The 20,325-nt window shown below is 46.0% G+C and overlaps 1 protein-coding gene across 1 annotated transcript in view; it reads left to right on the top strand.

Moving 5' to 3' along the window:
* Positions 1-18,988, top strand: part of LOC308307457 (ras-associated and pleckstrin homology domains-containing protein 1-like) — a gene marked incomplete at its 3' end in the record, with an annotated part of 44,288 nt that extends 25,300 nt beyond the window's left edge. The window contains exons 11-20 of the mRNA XM_080752721.1: positions 4,555-4,629; positions 4,931-5,015; positions 9,257-9,378; positions 9,602-9,667; positions 10,977-11,120; positions 12,179-12,289; positions 12,683-12,781; positions 12,999-13,116; positions 15,639-15,760; positions 17,270-18,988. Coding sequence (XP_080608847.1) covers positions 4,555-4,629; positions 4,931-5,015; positions 9,257-9,378; positions 9,602-9,667; positions 10,977-11,120; positions 12,179-12,289; positions 12,683-12,781; positions 12,999-13,116; positions 15,639-15,760; positions 17,270-18,988 — 2,661 coding nt within the window. The remainder of the gene's footprint in view (positions 1-4,554; positions 4,630-4,930; positions 5,016-9,256; positions 9,379-9,601; positions 9,668-10,976; positions 11,121-12,178; positions 12,290-12,682; positions 12,782-12,998; positions 13,117-15,638; positions 15,761-17,269) is intronic.
* Positions 18,989-20,325: the final 1,337 nt, after the last annotated feature.

Raw genomic sequence — 20,325 nt, 5'->3', positions numbered from 1 at the left:
AGTTTGGGGGTTGCGGCCTGAAAAGGTTGAGAAGCATTGGTTTAGGTTGTTCCTACAGCTCTACACTCAAGGTGAAAATGTATGTTGAATAATTTTGTGAGATAGTGGTCATATTGGTAATAATAAGCTAATTAGAGTGCTCTAGATAGATGTAATCATAAATCTGAGCATTATAATGTGTGGCAAATGCTCTAAAACAAAAGAGATACCAAAAAAGTTAGGTTATAACACCCAATCATAATGATACGCATTCCAACATGTTTTTCATGGTCAAAAACATGAAATAGACTTTTCGATTGAAGTTTGCAATTGTAGCTCATCTGATTCAAAAGTTACTGCCAAAACCGTTTATAGGTGGTCGTGGCCATATCGGATTTGGCCACTTTGGCGTCCCCTAGCTAAATCATTAGAGCATGCCCTGGGCTACATCTGGGCAAAATGTGGCGCTTTTTGACTGATTAGTGCAAAATGACCATTTAATCTCCCTAATGCCCTTGACTATATGGGCTGATTGATTGATTGAAGACTTTATTAGAAGTTTGCATAGGAAAAGGTACAGTTTCATGACGGTACAATTTACTGGTACAAGGTCTACTAAAAGGAGATCCATGAAAAGACTAAGCTTATTTCCACTGGAAACCATTGAAGTATCTCATATAACATTGAATGACAGACAAATAGAACACAGTACTATGCAGTAGATATGTAAAGAAAAAGAAAACAGTAAGTCTAAACAAACAGTATACACAAAGAAGGGGCAGGGGAGGGTAGGGTTGGGCTAGGTTCATTTTTTTACCAGTTGCGAACGGCTGCTGCCTGTAAGTGGTTTTTCAGGGCAATTTTAAAGGATGCTAGTGATCCACACTCCTTTATGGCCTTCGGTAAGGCTTTCCACATTTTGGTGGTATAGCAGAAAAACGAGTTTGACCCATTTGTTGGTTTTGACTCTGGGTTGGAAGTGATCTGTGGCGCTGCCTCTGGTGTTGTAATTATGGACATCCTTAATGTTTATAAAGTATTTTGACAGGTACTTGGGTATCATAGTGGTGTACGTATCTTGTACACCAGGCCCATTGCAAGTTGCTGTACTCTGTCATCTACTCTGAGCCACCCCACTCTTAACTCATTCTGAGCCCCAGACATTAACGGATTATAAAGTCCAGAGTGCCTCACTCAGGCCCCGTTAACGGCCATACTCTTATTTTGAAGGCCAGAAGTCCACAGCGCAATCACTTCCGGTCTGACGTCATCGGGTCCTGCGCCGGAACCGATCCTTGTCCACGTGGAGTTGTGTAATGGCGGACCGGGAGCTTTTATAACTGTGTAACATAAGCGAGCATCTGCCTCCATCCTAGCTTCTAAAGTGTAGTTTTGAGATAATGGACATTAAAGATGAGATCCCCCGTCCACCTCAATGTTATGGATGGGACTATTTTGTGCTCGTGGAGCCGTGATGATGCGAAATCAGCGACGGATTTCGTCTCCGGACCTCCGGCCATTCTTCTCGGTAATGTACTCGCCGTTACAGTAATATATTACTTTTCGCGAGATATCTCGGGAATGGCACTACAGATACTCGAGTACATTTCACGAGATATCTCGGGAATGGCACTAAATCGGTTAACTGGTGAGTAGCGGTGAGGTGAGTCTGATAGGGAAGGTTAAGCAGGACCCTAATTAGTTTATTTTGGGCTGTTTGGAGTTTAGTTTTAAGGGCTTGTGGGGCGTCACGATACCATACGTGAACTCCGTAGTCAAATAGGGGCTGGATTATTGCACCAGCTATGGTCTTCAGTGTGTTGAAATTGACCATTGGGGCGATCCTCTGTAGGAAGCGAGTTCGTTGGTTGATTTTATTTATTACTTTAGAAGTCATCTTTTCGCTGGAAAGATTAGCTTCAAGGATACATCCTAAGTAAGAGATTTCGTTTTTTCGTGTTATGACCTTGTCACCCACTTTGATTGTGAAGTTATCAACTTTTTTGAGGTTATGATTTGTTCCAAAGAGGATGGACTCAGTTTTTCCCAAGTGAATTGATAATTTGTTATCGTTAAGCCATGTGCAGATCTTACTTAGTTCAGAGTTAAGTGTCTTTTCAACCTGCAAGTGGTCCTTGCCCGAGACTAGGAGAGCCGAGTCATCCGCGAACAGGAACAGATTGCAGTCGCAAGCAGATGCCATGTCGTTCACGTATATTAGGAACAACAGAGGCCCCAGTATGCTACCTTGAGGAACACCACAGCTTACTGGGAGGGGGGGGGACAGGGTACCGTTAATCTCCACCACCTGTTCCCTCCCCACCAGGTAAGATTGCATTCAACTCACTGCTGCGCTGTCAAGACCGATGGCTTTTAGTTTCTCAATCAGAATAGAATGATTTACGGTGTCAAATGCCTTCTGGAGGTCCATCATGACCATGCCGCTATATTTGCCGTCATCCGCTTCGCGTTTGATTTGGTCAGTCAAATAGAGAAGGCATGTGTCAGTGGAATGAGATTTTCTGAATCCAGATTGGAACTCGTAAATCAGATTATTCTCATCAAGATATTTTGCAATCTGTTCGTAGACTATTTTCTCCATGACTTTGGATATGGAGCTAAGAATGGAAACGGGGCGGTAGTTTCCAGGGTCTAGTTTGCTACCTTTTTTATGCAGGGGGGTTACTTTTGTTAGTTTGAAGTCCTGGGGGACATGACCCTGTTCAATGGAAAGGTTAATTATGTGGGTAATGATTGGAGCAATAGTGGCGGCTGAATCTCTGAGAAATCTAGCTGGAATTTTATCAAGGCCAGTGGCCTTGTGTTGAGGTAGGGCACTCAGTTTTTTAAACACTTCATCAGTTGTCACTGTGGCAAGTTTAAAACTGTTTTTTCTGACGCCCAGTTTTTTGTAGAATTTTTTAACAAATTTTACACCATACCGCCCAGATGGGGCAACCAGTCTTTCGACCAGTTTACGGGCTGTGGTGGTAAAGGTTTTGTTAAGATGGGTAGCCACTTCCCATTTGTCAGAAATGAGAGCTGCGTCCATTTTGATGTTTATGTTGTGGCAAATGGTTTTAGGTTTTAAGCCTAATTGGTTGTTAAGCAACTTCCATAGGTCTCGTGGTTTGTTTTTGTATTTGTCGATTTTTTCGTCGATGTAGTTTTTTTTGGCGGATTTGACTAGGGCGGTTGTCTGGTTTCTAAGCTTCTTGCACTGAGCAGTAAGATGTTTGATTTGGATTTTGAGGTCATGGTTGAATTTTTTCCTGAGCTTTTTGCAGCACTTTCGTTTTTCATCGTACTTTTTGTCTCTGAGTTTAGCTGATTCGGCAATATCTGAGTTATACCATGGCTCTTGGCGGGCTTTAACCCTGGTGGTATTCAAGGGGGCCACGTCGTCTAGAGCATCGGTTAATTTGGTTTTAAAACCACACCATGCTCCTTCGACATTTGTACAATGCAGTTCTGGGGTAAAGTCTGTACTCGCTAGTTTGTGATTAAGAGCCTCACTGGAGTAGTTCTTAAGGCTTCTAGCTACGACAGTTTTGTGGCCACTAGCCTTGGGTTTGTGTATTTTTCGGGTAGCGTAGATCATGTAATGATCACTAAGACCGCATACAATAGCCCCGCTAGCGGTGACTTTGGACTTGTCATTGGTTACGACGAGATCTATGAGGGTTTGGGAGTGCTCTGTCACCCTGGTGGGTACGGTGACCAGCTGAGTGAGGCTGTATTGAGTACATAACCCATCAAAGGACTTGAACATGGGTGAGCTAAGGTGGAGTCTGACCACGGAGGAAGCTAGGGAATGAGTAAGTTGTTCTAACTGAAGCTAGGGAGTGAGTATGAAGTTATAATTGAAGCTAGTGAGTCTGTAGTTCTAATTGAAGCTAGGGAGTGAGTCTGTAGTTCTAATAGAAGCTAGGGAGTGAGATTATTGATGTTTCCATTGTTTAGATTTTATTGAGTTTTATGTCTATGCATTTGATGTATTATTAATGCTGATATATTGATGTATTACCATGTGCTGTCCTTACTTATTGTACTGTAAGTCGCTCTGAATTAAGAGATGCCTACATTGTAATTGTAGCCTGGTTAACACCACCCCGTGGTGTAGTGTGGTCTGGAGCCTCACAATTGAGAATCCATTTCCACCAGCCACCAGAAAGGGTTAGCCAATCAGGGCTGTAGGCTGTGTGGACACAAAAACATTCCCCCCTCCCCCTCCCCTCTATGACAGACATCAAAGAGGTAGTTGTCTTTGATGTTTCATTGATTAGAGAGAACACTAACGAGCTATTGACACTTGTATGGCTCAATCAATTACTGTGGTTTACAACCCCTTTGAAGTTCATTTTTGAAACCGCCCCTAACATTACATCAATAGGCTTTAGCCCGCCCCCCAGAAAAAGAATCTCTCCCCGAAATTCCAGACTCTCTTCCCAAAACGAAGTGTGTGATAGAGTCTGGTTTATTAACCAGGCAATTGTAATTGATGACTTCCTGAGAGACTAGAGAGATTAACGTCTGTGTGCGTGTCCGCGTGTGCATGTGTGTGTTTGTGTGTAGTTGGTGATCCGTGTCCATCTGTCAGATGAGAGCTCCAAGACCATGATGGTGGATGAGAGACAGACAGTCAGACAGGTAAGACAGACTGGGCACAAGTACTTGTGTACCAGCAGAGCGCGCCATGAGGTGCCAGTGACATCACCACTGGCATCACCAGGAATGCTGGTCCCTCATTGGCTGTTAATGATGACGTTGCCAGAAATGCTGGTCCCTGATTGGGCTACGGGCTTAAACACACACAGCTACCTACCTACATACGCAGCCGAGCACAGTACTTGCACGCTCTGCTGGTGCAAGTATGACAAATAGACAGACAGACTACTACTACATTGTGTAATTGATACTTTTACTCAAGGCTGTTGATTGGTTGAAACAGGTTCTGGACAGCCTATTGGACAAATCCCACTGCGGCTACAGCCCTGATTGGTCACTGGTGGAGCGAATCAGTGAGCTCCAAATGGGTACGTATACACACACACACACACACACACACACACACACACACACACACACACACACACACACACACACACACAATAATATTAATTACCAGTAAGACTCCCTAATCGGGAGATAAGCGACCGTCAGGTCACATGTATACACAAAGAGGGCTGTAACTGCCATTGCTTCCTAGTTGTGTGGGCAAGGTATAGTTTAGGTTGGCAGAGAAAGTGTGGGGTTAGCTGTGACATGGTTGCGTTTATGTGGGCAGAAAACGTGTAATATGTAGCTGGTGCAAATGTGATGATGAGAAATATGACAGGCACAGATGATGTTGTGGGGAGCACAGTGGGAGATTGATGAGAAAGCAGACAGGCGTATTCATTTAGATGGTGTTTATTGTTGAAGAGGCAGCTTGACAGTGAGTGACATGTAGCAAAGAACACAGCGAAGACATAAGTTCAACACATGCAAGGTGTTACACAGAGTGTCTCCCATTAATATGGCTGGCAGTTTGTGCCTGATTTTAGGGCAAAAATTGTAGGAGCAGTGGCCAAAAATGTGTTTTGCAAGAATCGGCCTCATGGTGGCGCTAGAAGAGGGCCATGTGACAAATGAGGGGTGGGGTGTCCGCGTTGCTTTGGCGGACAAATAGGTACCGGCCCCGGCTCTCCCAAACGCTCCTAGCCGGAGTTACGGCATTTTATGTGAGCTGCAGTGGAGGGGGTCCTCCACTGGGGGCGTCACCACTTTTGCATCCGTTCTGGAGCACCAGGAGTGGGTGGTCCCCGGGAATTCCCCGTGAGCAGCCCCGTTGGGGTGGTCATTTGGTCATTTTTGCACATTTGGTCATTTTTTACACTTGGGGGTCCCCCAGGGAGCTGGGGGTCCCTGGAGCTCCGGGGGTCCTTGGAGGTTGTAGTCTGGCAGGTAAGGAGTGTGTGTGCAAAAAGTGGCATGGATGGGGGCAACGGTTGTGGAGATATGAGCAGGACAAAAGTGTGACGTGTGACGTGTGACACCTGGGGGTCCCCCAGGGACCTGGGGGTCCCTGGAGCTGCGGGGGGCAACGGGGGGCAACGGTTGTGGAGATATGAGCAGGGCAAAAGTGTGACTGACTCACTCACTCACTCACTCACAGACGGACAGCCGGTGGAGGTAGATAATTGCGACCGTAGGTCGCATTTACTATCAAAACCTCCACCGGCTGTCCGTCCGTCTGTCACACGTCACACGTCACACTTTTGCCCTGCTCATATCTCCACAACCGTTGCCCCCATCCATGCCAAGTTTTGCACACACACTCCTTACCTGCCAAACTACAACCTCCAAGGACCCCCGGAGCTCCAGGGACCCCCAGGTCCCTGGGGGACCTCCAGGTGTAAAAAATTACCAAATCAAAACCTCCACCGGCTGTCCGTCCGTCTGTCACACGTCACACTTTTGCCCTGCTCATATCTCCACAACCGTTGCCCCCATCCATGCCAAGTTTTGCACACACACTCCTTACCTACCAAACTACAACCTCCAAGGACCCCCGGAGCTTCAGGGACCCCCAGGTCCCTGGGGGACCCCCAGGTGTAAAAAATGACCAAATCAAAACCTCCACCGGCTGTCCGTCCGTCTGTCACACGTCACACGTCACACTTTTGCCCTGCTCATATCTCCACAACCGTTGCCCCCATCCATGCCAAGTTTTGCACACACACTCCTTACCTGCCAAACTACAACCTCCAAGGACCCCCGGAGCTCAGGTGTAAAAAATGACCAAATGTGCAAAAATTACCAAATCACCACCCCAACGGGGCTGCTCACGGGGAATTCCTGGGGACCACCCACTCCTGGTGCTCCAGAACGGATGCAAAAGTGGTGGCGCCCCCAGTGGAGGACCCCCTCCACTGCAGCTCACATAAAATGCCGTAACTCTGGCTAGGAGCGTCCGGGAGAGCCGGGCCCGGTACCTATTCGTCCGCCAAGGCAACGCGGAGACCCCACCCCTCATTTCTCACATGGCCCTCTTCTAGCACCACCTTCAGGCCGATTTTTAAAACACATTTTTGGACACTGCTCCTACAGTTTTGGCCCTAAAATCACGCAAATCGCTACACAGTATGTCTACACTCATCCCATCTACATGAATCTGTCCCATATAGCGCCACCTTCAGGCCGATTTTTAAAAACACATTTTTGGACACTGCTCCTACAGATTTTGCCCTAAAATCACGAAAATCACTACACGGTATGTCTACACTCATGTCATCAACATGGATCAGGAAGATTTTGGAAAAACACATTTTTGCCCTATTTGTGGAGATAAGCGACCGTCCGATTAGGGAGTCTTACTGGTATTAATTATAATGGTGCGATCATTAATATTGTGCTACATTTGTCATCCTCCGCTGACATTTAAGATATTATAACACACACACACACACACACACACACACACACACAATACTTGAAATGTTTATTTATGACCACTTGAACAGAAGTACAAGGATGCCTCGTACAAAGGTCACAAACAATGACAATGCAGTCAGACAATATGAAAGAACAGCCAGTTGAAAAGAGCCTAAACGGCAGAACATTGTTACTTACAGTATAGTTGACATACTGAGGACATACATCATGGGTAAAGGAAACAACACCTCCTCCAAATTGAGCAGCTTCCTATAATAGCTGATAAAGAGCAGTACCTTGCTAACTGTTTGGCCCTCCTTTTGAAGAGGCCTGCCATGTGTAACCAAGTTGTGCACATGCCCTATAGGCTGCCAAAGATAACAACTAAAAGTTTTTACTAACTGTAACATTTAATAGTAATGAGTTAACAAATCAGTGTGTTAAAATTTACATTTGAACAAAAAAATAAATCATGTTTAAAAAAAAAAAGAAAATAGCAGATCTACAAGCTCACAGCGCGGCACTGAGTGTAGTGCCACGCTGTGAGCTTGTATATCTGCAATTTTTTCAATAGTTAAAGCAATAGTTAAAGCATTAATGTGCGTGCGCGCGTGATTGCGTTGGTTAGCGATTGGTTAGCCAGGAGGTAATATTGGACTGCACTGAGACAGCATGACACACATACACTCACACACAGTGTGTGTAAGTAGGTCAGGTTCATTGAGGCATGTGATGTAGCCCACATCTGCAGGGCTTTTAGAGGAGAGGGAGAGAGAGAGAGAGAGAGAGAGAGAGAGAGCTTTTAGAGGAGAGAGAGAGAGAGTAATAGTCACGTTTGTCAAATCAAAGCCGGCCAGTGGACGATCTCTTCAGACTAAGCTATGTTGCGTATGCAGCAATAAGACTTCCAAGTGGTGGTCAGAATAAGAGTATCTCTGAAGCCATTGAAATACGGTTCATTTGCATGTTAAAACTATAAATTAAACAAGGCAAAACTATGGTATGGAAATGAACACAACTATCATCAGCATGATAAGGTCATGTATTAATACCACGCTATACAACGAAAAAGATGGTCATACCTAATTTGTGGTGGTGACTACCGGCCAATCACAGTGTGTCTTTTCCGGGACTTCAATTCAAAGGAGCTTTATTGGCATGAGGAGACAAACGTTTACATTGCCAAAGCAAGTGCCTCTGGGAAAAAGGGAATCCCGCATCTGATTTGTCCACCAAACCTCCGTCTCTGTGACGCATGCGGAAGTATGCTGTAAAAAATGCCTATCCTTTTTACCAAAGCCCCGGAGCCGAAGTCCTTATATGGATCAAACACTCTATAGTAACTAGTACTATCAGATCATTATTTGAATTAAATGAACTCACTTGCCCTACCGTTGAATTCATGGAAAAGTTTGATAAAGTTTTGGAAATTCATTGGTAGGCCTGTCACAATTATTACATAATCGTCTAATCGCAATTATTTGATACAATCGCAAATAATTTGTCATAATCTTGTTAATCTTGTTACTTTAATAAATGTTCATATACTTTCAAACATTTAAAAAAATGTTATTTTTTTAAGTATAAAGTTGTCAAATACTGTATATGGCAGTCATTTGTCATAACTGCCATGTGCAACTTCAAAGCCTAAAAGCCAAACAGAAAGGTAATTGTCACTGACGAAAACACAATTAAATCGTTAATCAAAATTTGAGTGACAATTAATCGTCATGTAAAATGTCATATCGTGACAGCCTTATTCATTGGTAAACATTGGTCTCTCTCTCTCTCTCTCTCTCTCTCTCTCTCTCTCTCTCTCTCTCTCTCTCTCTCTCTCTCTCTCTCTCTCTCTCTCTGGTAGAACGTATCTTGGAGGACCATGAGAACTTGGTGGAGAACTTGTTGAACTGGACCCGAGACAGTCAGAACCGCCTGATGTTCTCTGAACGCCCCGAGAAGTACGCTGTGTTCAAGAACCCCCAGGTACACACACACACACACACACACACACACACACACACACACACACACACACACACACACACACACACACACACACACACACACACACACACATACACATACACATACACATACACATACACACACACACACACACACACACACACACACACACACACACACCGCTCAAACGGGTGTGTCTAAATAGAGATGAATTTTTGTGTGTGTGTGTGTGTGTGTGTAGAACTACCTCCTGGGGAGGAAGGAGACGTGTGAGATGGCCGACAGGAACAAAGAGGCTCTGCTGGAGGTCAGTGATGTCATATCCTGTGATGTCATACCCCCCCCTTCTCTCTCTTTTTCTCTCTCTCTCTCTCTCTCTCTCTCTCTCTCTCTCTCTCCCCCCCCCCCCCCCCCTCTCTCAATTCAATTCAAAGGGCTTTATTGGAATGAGAAAACATACGTTTACATTGCCAAAGCAGAAGTGTACACAATACAATACAATCAGAACAAAATATGTACAGGTGAAAACAGTTTTCATGCATCACGGTTACGTGCAGGCAGAGCAGGGATGTATACAATGGTTTTTAAGGTGGTTGGGTTCCATTTGATATCCTTCTCCTATCACAGCAGCTCACGAATCTTGCTGCTGTGTTTGCACATTTTACTTCACCCAGCAGGTATGGGAGTTTTTCCATCATTGGTCATATTTTCAAACTCTCCTTGGGTGGTTATGATCTTATGATCTGTGGGAAGTATCTCTCTCTCTCTCTCTCTCTCTCTCTCTCTCTCTCTCTCTCTCTCTCTCTCTCTCTCTCTCTCTCTCTCTCTCTCATTAACAGTGTAGGTCTCTCTATCACCATAGTAACATCCTTGGAGGTCACTCTTCCATTTAGGAAACCGGGTCAAAATTAAACTGATTTAGCATTTCAGCTGATCTTTGTATCTCTGCCGATACCTTTGTTGTGCCAAATATCCCCGCCCCAAAGTCTAGAACATTTTTAATATTTACAGTAAATCAGTGCTTTTCAACCGACACTGGACCCACGCCATGAAAAAGAGCGGTTCTCTGTGTTGTGGAAGTAGATTCCAAGATAAAGCTGTTTCTTTGCAGCAGCAATGAATAGGAAGGAGCATCGTCATCTTGGGTTTAAAGTCCTCTTTCCAGGCACTGCTGGGTTGGATCCTATGCAGATAACATGGCTTCCTGGTGCTGGCAGCCGAGTTGCATCTCGGGATATGTAGTTTGTTTTGCTCACCAGCGGCTGCAGCAGTGTCTGTTAGCTGGTGACCATGGCAACCAGTTAACTTGTCCCTGGACGAGATTGGCACAGGACGTGTTGATTGATTGATTGAAGAATTTATTAGAAGTTTGCAATAGAAAAAAGTACAGTTTCATGACAGTACAAATCACTGGTACAAGGTCAACTAAAAGGACATCCTAGAAAGCCGAGGCTTCTTTCCACATGAACCACACTTAAAGTATCTCATATAACATTGAAAGACAGACGCATAGAACATAGTACTTTATCTAGGATAATATCAATTTCAAAAGCAGAAAAAGCAGAACATCAAATACAAAGGCTAACATTGTGTTTGCGGTGGGGGTCTCTCTCTAGGAGTGTTTCGGGGGTCCCACGGTCTGCGTTCCAGAGATGGAAGGAGTTTTGTGGCTGAAGGAAGACGGCAGGAAGTCCTGGAAGAAACGCTACTTCCTGCTGCGAGCCTCCGGCATTTACTACGTCCCCAAGGGCAAGGCCAAGGTCAGAGGTCACCCGTGTTTTATTACACCTAATAAACACATTTACTAAAAGGTCAAAGTTCACTGTGTTTTATTACACATAAAACACACATTTAGTTGATTTAGATTTGACCCATTTAGGCCTAGGATTATTGAAAAATAGCAGATATACAAGCTCACAGCGCGGCACCGAGTGCAAACGTTTGTAACTCAAATTTTGCTTCTGGGGGGTCCCTGGAACTAGATATTTTGAGATGGAGGTCCGTGGCCAAATAAATATCAGTTTGGGGGTCCTTCACATGAAAACGTTTGAGAACCACTGACATAGTAGTCTCTCAAGAACAGACTAACTGAGCTCCAGTTAAGTGAAAAGGACCTTTTCTTTGACGATGGCTGGCCAGATTGCTGACATAGAAACATTGGTTTTTCAAAAAACTTCTAGAATCGGGTCAAAATTCAAATCTTCAATTTTTTTCAAAAATAGCAGATCTACAAGCTCGCAGTGCGGCACTCTGTGCCGCGCTGTGAGCTTGTATATCTGCTATTTTTCAATAGTTAAAGCATTCAATTATGATACACAATAATGTGTACCCGTTCTAAATGGGTTAAGATCATTGCAACTTCAGGACAAATACAACCGCACCATAACCAAAAAGGCAATTCAGATTCAGACTCTACACACCCTCTTCGCCCCTCGTTTCAGCTGTTACCATCGGGCAGGAGGCTTAGAGTGCAAGACATCATTTGTGCCAACTGCAGTGGAGATTTTAAATGAGAAAATGTTTGAATAGTTCCAACCCCTATACAGCCTTTGATCACTGTTGCACTGTTGCTATGTCATGGGATGCATTTTATATCGTTTTTTAAGCCATTGTGTATTCTATGTATGTTTTATTGTTTTATAGTGACTGACTGCCTGTATGCCAAAGAAAAAAATCCATTTTATGCGAAATGTGATGGACAATATATATTAAATATTTGCTAATATATATATGTTTCTACCCGTGTGTGTGTCCGTGCGTGCGTGTGTGTGTGTGTGTGTGTGTGTGTGTGTGTGTGTGTGTGTGTGTGTGTGTGCAGGCTTCCAGAGACCTGGTGTGTTTCCTCCAGCTGGATCACGTCAACGTTTCCTACGGACAGGATTATAAGAGCAAATACAAAGCTCCTACTGAGCACTGTATGGTGTTAAAGGTAGGCCTACTGCTACACACTACATAAACATTACATTATACACACACTACTACACACTACTGAGCACTGTTTAACACTGTTACTGAACAAACACTCTATACTCTATCTATAGCATACGTGGGCCGTATGTATGGTATGCAGCCCGCAGGTTATTATCAGATACTGATCTATTGTTTATTTCAGCTGTTCCAATTCCAAACATGACCCGCTTTAACCCATTCAGAACGGGTACACTATATTGTGTATTATTATTTATGCTTTAACTATTGAAAAATAGCTCACAGCCGCGCTGCGAGCTTGTAGATCACTCAAATACTCTATAGCATACATGGGCCGCAGGTTAATGTCAGCTCAACTACAATACCCACAACTGGTCTCTCTACCATTTCGCAGCACCCTCAGATCCAGAAGAAGTCTCAGTACATCAGGTACCTGTGCTGTGATGACATCAGAACTCTCAGCCAATGGATTAACAGCATTCGCATTGCCAAGGTAACAAGTCTGTCTGTCATGAGAAGTTGTAAGCTCGTAGAATAGATCATTTCTAATTGTGTGTGTGTGTGTGTGTGTGTGTGTGTGTGTGTGTGTGTGTGTGTGTGTGCGCGTGTGTGCGTGTGCGTGTGCGTGTGTGTGTGTGTGTGTGTGTGCGTGAATGCTTGCGTGCGTGTGTGTGCGTGAATGTGCGTGAATGCTTGCGTGCGTGTGTCAGTATGGGAAGCAGTTGTACTTGAACTATCAGGAAGCCATGAGGAGAACGGAGGCGTGTGATTGGTCGTCTCTCTCCTCATCATCGATCAAGTCTGGATCCAGTTCTACCAGCTTACCAGGTCTGTCTGTCTGTCTGTCTGTCTGTCACAGTGTTGGTGGGGTGGTTTGTCTGTCTGTATGTCTCTGTCTGTCTTTCACACTGTTTGTCTGTCTGTCTGTCTGTCTGTCTGTCTGTCTGTCTGTCTGTCTGTCTGTCTGTCTGTCTCTGTCTGTCTGTCACATTGTCAGTCTATCTGTCTGTACAATTTACAATTTAAGAATTTAGCAGACGCTCTTAATCTACAGCGATTTACAATAAGCAAGATAATACATCAATACATCAATATCACTACATCAAATGCACATCAATAGTAATCCAAGAAGAACATAGGTAGACCAAGCACCTATTCAATAAAAAAAAACACAAAACACTATAAGAACCATGTCTATCTGTCTGTCTTTAAAATGTAGGCATGTAGAAGACACTCTTCATCACACATTCCTATCAACTATGCTGACATGACAATTCTTTATTCTTTATTAGGATCTCCATTAGCTTCCACAAATTGGTCGCTAGTCTTCCTGGGGTCCACACAAAAATTCATACTGTAAAAACAGACAATAGTAAAAATGTTGCTATGTGCTATGTGACAATAAAGTTATTGAATCTTGAATCCAGAGCAACTTACAATAAGCAAGGACAGCACATCGTAATACATCAATACATCAACATCAATACATCAAATGCATAGAAATGGTAAACAAAACAAAAAACTTAGGTTGACCAACAACCTATTCAATAAAATCGAAACAATGGAAACATCAATAATCTGTACATGGAAGCTAAACCGATATAGCTTCCATGTAGGATAGGATGCCAAGTTGAAAATGGCTTGACATCGGTCTATATAAAAAAGGGTTTTTACAACAATATTTAGTTACTATCAAACCCTGCACAAAGTGTAAGTAACTCCGTCTGTCTGTCAGTCTGTCTGTCACACCTCACACGTCACACTTTTTCCCTGCTTATATCTCCGCAACCGTTGCCCCGATCCATGCCAAATTTTGCACACACGTTCCTTGGCTGCCAAACTACAACCTCCAAGGACCCCCGGAGCTCCAGGGACCCCCAGGTCCCTGGGGGACCCCCAGATGTAAAAAATGACCAAATGTGCAAACATGACCAAATGACCACCCCAACGGGGCTGCTCACGGGGAATTCCCGGGGACCACCGACTCCTGGTGCTCCAGAACGGATGCAAAAGTGGTGGTGCCCCCAGTGGAGGACCCCCTACACTGCAGCTCACATAAAATGCCGTAACTCCGGCTAGGAGCGACCGGGACAGCCGGGGCCGGTACCTATTCGTCCGCCTTGCCGGCGCGGAGACCCCACCCCTCATTTCTCACATGGCCCTCTTCTAGCGCCACCATGAGGCCGATTCTTGCAAAACACATTTTTGGACACTGCTCCTACAATTTTCGCCCTAAAATCACGCAAATCGGTACACAGTATGTCTACACTCATCCCATCAACATGAATCTGTCCCATATAGCGCCACCTCCAGGCCGATTTATAAAAACACATTTTTGGACACTGCTCCTACAGATCTTGCCCTAAAATCACGAAAATCACTACACAGTAGGTCTACACTCATGTCATCAACATGGATCAGGAAGATTTTGGCAAAACACATTTTTGCCCTATTTGTGGAGATAAGTGACCTACGGTCGCTTATCTCCCGATTAGGGAGCCTTACTGGTGTATCTTGTAGACCAGTAGTTTGACAGGTATCTTAGTGGTGTAGTGTATCTTGTAGACCAGTATTAAGTCAGGTACATGTGTATCTTAGTGGTGTAGCGTATCTTGTAGACCAGTAGTTTGACAGGTACATGGGTATCTTAGTGGTGTAGTGTATCTTGTAGACCAGTATTTAGTCAAGTACATGGGTATCTTAGTGGTGTAGTGTATCTTGTAGACCAGTATTTAGTCAGGTACATGTGTATCTTAGTGGTGTAGTGTGTCTTGTAGACCAGTATTTAGTCAGGTACATGGGTATCTTAGTGGTGTAGCGTATCTTGTAGACCAGTAGTTTGACAGGTACATGGGTATCTTAGTGGTGTAGCGTATCTTGTAAACCAGTAGTTTGACAGTTACATGGGTATCTTATTGGTGTAGTGTATGTTGTAGACCATTAGTTGCCAGGTATCTTAGTGGTGTAGTGTATCTTGTACACCAGTAGTTTGACAGGTATGTGGGTATCTTAGTGTCGTAGTGCATCTTGTACACCAGTAGTTTGACAGGTACATGGGTATCTTAGTGGTGTAGTTTATCTTGTAGACCAGTAGTTTGACAGGTACATGGGTATCTTAGTGGTGTAGCGTATTTTGTAAACCAGTAGTTTGACAGGTACATGGGAATGTTATTGGTGTAGTGTCTTGTAGACCAGTAGTTAGGGTGTATCTTGTACACCAGTAGTTTGACAGGTACGTGGGTATCTTATTGGTGTAGTGTATCTTGTAGACGTTATTTAAACCTGTAAACCTGTCATGTGTCAATAATGTTGCTTCTATTTCTGTTTGTGTTTTTGAATCCACCCAATAGAGTCCCAGTCAAATCACTCCAGCCAATCAGACAGCGGTGTGTCAGAGATGATGTCATCAGGCCACGCCCGCTCCCAGAGTGTCGTCAGCTCCATCTTCTCTGAGGCCTGGAGGAGAGGAGAGGTGTGTGTGTGTGTGGGTGTGTGGCCTTCCCCTGCCGTGTGTGTGTGTGTGTGTGTGTGTGTGTGTGTGTGTGTGTGTGTGTGTGTGTGTGTGTGTGTGTGTGTGTGTGTGTGTGTGTGTGTGTGTGTGTGTGTGTGTGTGTGTGTGTGTGTGTGTGTGTGTGTGTGTGTGTGTGGGAGAGGAGAGGTCCTCCATCATGCTGTATAAGCATTCTACTGTGAAGCCGAGCGTGTTTAACCTGTGCCTGTTGTAAATGAAAACCATAGGGAGATTGTTTATTCTCGAGGTCGGCTGTACCTTTGATTACAGCTTAGAGGAAGCCTTCTTATTCAAAGTGCTGAAATATCAACAGTTGGAACAGACCATCTCACAACTAGGCTACAGATGTAAACTTTTAGTTGTTATCTTTGGCAGCCTAGGGCACGTGCACAGTTGGTTGTGAGGGGCTTAGAAATGGCAGGCCTCTCCAAAAGGATGGCCAAACAGTTATCAAGGTAGTGTCAGCTTTTATAGGAAGTACCTCAAGTAGGAGGAGGCGTTGTTTCCGCAGTGTCTGACAAGTATGTCAACTATACTGTATGTAACTGTTTAGGCTCTTTGTAACTGGCAGTACTTTCATATTGTCTGACTGCATTGTTTATGACCTTTGTACAAGGCATCCTTTTACTTCTGTTCATGTGACGTGGTCATAAATAAACATTTCAAATGTGTGCGTGCGTGCATATAACATAAAGCGTTTATATTAAATACGATTAAATTAATCCCTTTTTTTCACAATAACAAGGTTGTGTATCAGTGCTGACTGTCAGAAATGTTATCATTTATTTTGCACACAATAGCACATATTTGTTGTTTCATTGGCATGACTCAAAATGTGTGCCGTCCAACGTTTTTAATCGCATGATTTGTGTAGTTAAAGGGGAGAACCACCCATTTTCAACATTGAACATTTTGGGGTTTGGCTTGCAAAGTACACTGTGATGATGTCATCAAGGTGTACTTTGCAAGCCAAACCCCAAAATCAATCCTCCAGTTCTAGGCAGCACAGAAGGTGGGGGAACCTTCTTCTAATTGCCAACAACTCAAAGGTATATTGATGACATAGTTCATTGTTGAAAATGGGTGGTTCTCCCCTTTAATTAAGCGATTAAACGCATAATAAAAACTTTTATTTTTATTATCTCAAACCCCCAGTTTGACATGCATTAGGCTACAGACCCCCATTTCATTTCACTTCTATCTCTGGGACCCCAATTTATATTATATTATCAATGTTAATTTAACTCATAGAGTGTAGAGTGTACAAATGGAACTGAGTTTCAGACCCATAAGGGTCCATTTGGTTCCTAACTATCTCTCTCCTTTTCTGTGTCAACTTCTCTCTCTCTCTCTCTCTCTCTCTCTCTCTCTCTCTCTCTCTCTCTCTCTCTCTCTCTCTCTCCTCTGTGTCAATGTCTCTCTCTCTCTCTCTCTCCTTCTCTGTGTCAATGTCTCTCTCTCTCTCCCCAGATGACGAGGATGGAGTCCATCAGTAGGCCCCTCCCCCTCCAGATCCCCACGGTAACAACGGTAACTGCCCAGCCCCAGACCCCGCCCTCCAGGAGCAGCTACACCGGCAGCCCCTCCTCCTCCGATGACTCCTCCCCCTCCCCTCCGTCCCCGCCCCCTCCTCCTCCTCCTCCGCCAATCACAGGCGACGAGGCCGAGGAGGCCCCTCCTCCCACCACAACCATGTACGTCAAGTACAGCACGCTGGCCCGCCTCCAGAGCCAGCAGGGCGCGTCCCTCCACTACAGAGGCCCCGCCTCCTACAACACCCTCCCTGCCGCGTACAGCTCCGCCCCCCCGCCCCCTCCGCCCACAGTTCCTGCCCCTGAGGAGGAGGAAGAGGACGAGCTTCCGCTCCTGACCCCTCCCCCTCCCCCGGAGGAGGCCAATGGGCTGCTGCCCCCGCCGCCTGAATCTGCCCACCTCTCCAACGCCGGCCTACATCACTTCCTATCTCAGAAGTTCCCTCACATGACCCTGGACGACCGGCAGGAAACCCTGCCCCCGGCCCCGCCCCCTGCTCCTCCTAAAACCTTTGGCCCCTCCTCCCTCCCCCTGGCACTCTCCCCGGTGACTCCGCCCACCGGCCACGCCCACGTTGGCCACGCTCCCTCCATGAGGAAGCAGCAGAGCTTCTCGGCGGGCCACTCCCCCAGCGGGGAGGCTGGCCCGCCACTGACCCTGCCCAAGCAGCACAGCCTGTCGTCGTCCTCCTCCTCATTGGTCAAGCAGATCATCAATCAGTTCCCCGGCGGCTGTAACTCCGCCTCCTCTCCGCCGGCGGTGAAGGCCAAGCCAAGATGGCAGCCAGGGGGTGGGGCTTCCTCCCCCGAGTTCCCGCCCCCGCCTCCCGAAAGCGAGTTCCCCCCTCCCCCTTCCCCCCAGACAGGCTCTGCCTCCTCCAAGAGGGCGGGGCCTCCTCCTCCCGCCCCCTCCAACAAGGTGGAGAGTCTCATCAGCCGCTTTGGCTCCTCCTCCCCCCCGGGCTCCCCACCCTCCAGAGACCCCGCCTCCCTCCCCGCCGCAGCCCCCCCTCCCCCCCATCCCAAACCAGGAAGGTTGAATCTGGCCAATCTGCCACTGGCGCTGCAGCAGCAACAGGCCCCGCCCCCTCTCTTCATCGACTCCGCCCCTGACTACTTCCCGCCGCCGCCCAGCGACCTGGAGCTGATGGCCCCACCTCCGTGGCCCCCCCAACCTCCCCCGCCCCGCGTGGCCGTGGTCAACCCCCAGCCCCCCCAACAACAGCAACAACAAGCCCCGCCTCCTCCCACAGCCTCCCTGTGGAAGCCCCTCCCCCTCTCCCCTCCCCCGCTGGCGGCACTGCAGCCTCACTTCCTGGAGGACCTGAACCGCACGCTCAAGAGGAAGTCCGTCCGGAAGCCTGTGGCCACGGCCACCGTGGACGACATGGCGCTGCTGCCGGCTGCGACGGCCACGCCCCCGGGAAGCCATGCCCCGCCCGGAGTAGGAGGCCGCGCCCATGGACACGCCCACGGCCACTCCCACACGCTGTCCCGCCACCACCACCCGCAGCGCTCCCACTCCCAACACTCCGCCCACACCTCCAGACACGCCTCCTCGCACGTCTCAGGCTACGCTACGCTGGGGCGCCGGACGGGCCCACCCCCGGCCCCGCCCAAACGGGACCAGAACACCAAACTGACCGGGGATTGGTAGTTACTTGGGACCCGGGGGGGGGGGGGGGGGGAGCCTAAAAAACTTGAATGATTAATGTTGCTTCCTGCCAAGAAGAAATAGGGACTTTAAGCAAAGGATGGCAACGGCAGTCCGCTACGGCAGTGTTTCTCAAACTTTTACATTACATTTCAAGGTGTCCCCTTAACTCTGACAGCGTACAAATGGAACCAAATGTATCCGTCAGGGTCCATTTGGTTCTATTTGTATACTGTTTAGAGTTAGACTTGTATGGGTCAATTTAGACCCCCATAACCCACGGAGACCCTGGAGTCACTTTGAGAACCACTGCGCTACGGTAACCAGACATGGATCAGTGCTCGATAAGATAAACCTGCCTGCCGTCGCGGCCCTTCCTACCCTGGCAGAAGCTACCTTTCCACGTAGCGTCTACAATGTCTGCTGCATAGACACGTCACCATGGGAACCAAAGAGTTCAGTAAAAGGGGTGGGAAACCGTCGCCGACGGCTGTTTGCTTAAGGTTTTTGACCGCTATGGCGATTGCGTCATAGCAGCCCCTCTTCCACCTGGAGGAGCCGTCCTGAAAACCGTGGTTGCTTAAACTCCCTAATAACGTTCCGTCCGTCCGGCCGACCGGCAGTGTTGGATAAAGTACTCAAATGTTTTACTTAAGTAAAAGTATCAATACTGCAGTGTAGAAATACTCTGTTACAAGTAAATATACGGGATTCAAAATGTACTTAAATAAAAGTACAAAAGTATTGGCGTACCTAAAATACCAAAAGCAAAGGTACCCATTATGCAGAATGTCCTATTTCAAGTTTCCAAATGGATAAGAAATATTTTGAAAATAGCCAATCTATAAGCTCACAATGTGTCGCATTGTGAGCTTGTAGATCTGCTATTTAAAAAAATTGTATATAGGGTTGAAGTGGTTTGATGTATGTTTTTAAATAATCAATCTACAAAGTAACTTGTAACTAATGTATTCGAATACATGTAGTGGAGTAAAAGTACAATATTTGGATCCAAGAAGTAGTGGAGTAAGTATTGGAAGTTGGAAATACTCAAGTAAAGTACAAGTACCTCAAAATTGTATTCAGGTATACAGTACTTAAGTAAATGTATTTATTTACTTTCCACCACGGTCAGCCAGGCCGGCTTTCCTCTCGCACTAAAAGCCCGTTTTATACTTGGACATACGACCGTGTGCCTGAAACGGCCGGTGTACAAGCTGACAACAGGTAGCATGTAGCATGTATCACTGAGACAAATGAGACAGTTAACCCAACTATTGTAACCCATTCTACAAATGACAGTTATTTAACCCAACTATTATAACACATTCCTCAAATAC

This window comes from Nannobrachium achirus (assembly GCF_963921795.1).
Source record: "Nannobrachium achirus genome assembly, chromosome: 22".
Classification (NCBI taxonomy): Eukaryota; Metazoa; Chordata; class Actinopteri; order Myctophiformes; family Myctophidae; genus Nannobrachium; species Nannobrachium achirus.
Note: the sequence above shows the minus strand (reverse complement) of the source record. Positions and strands in the feature narration are given on the sequence as shown.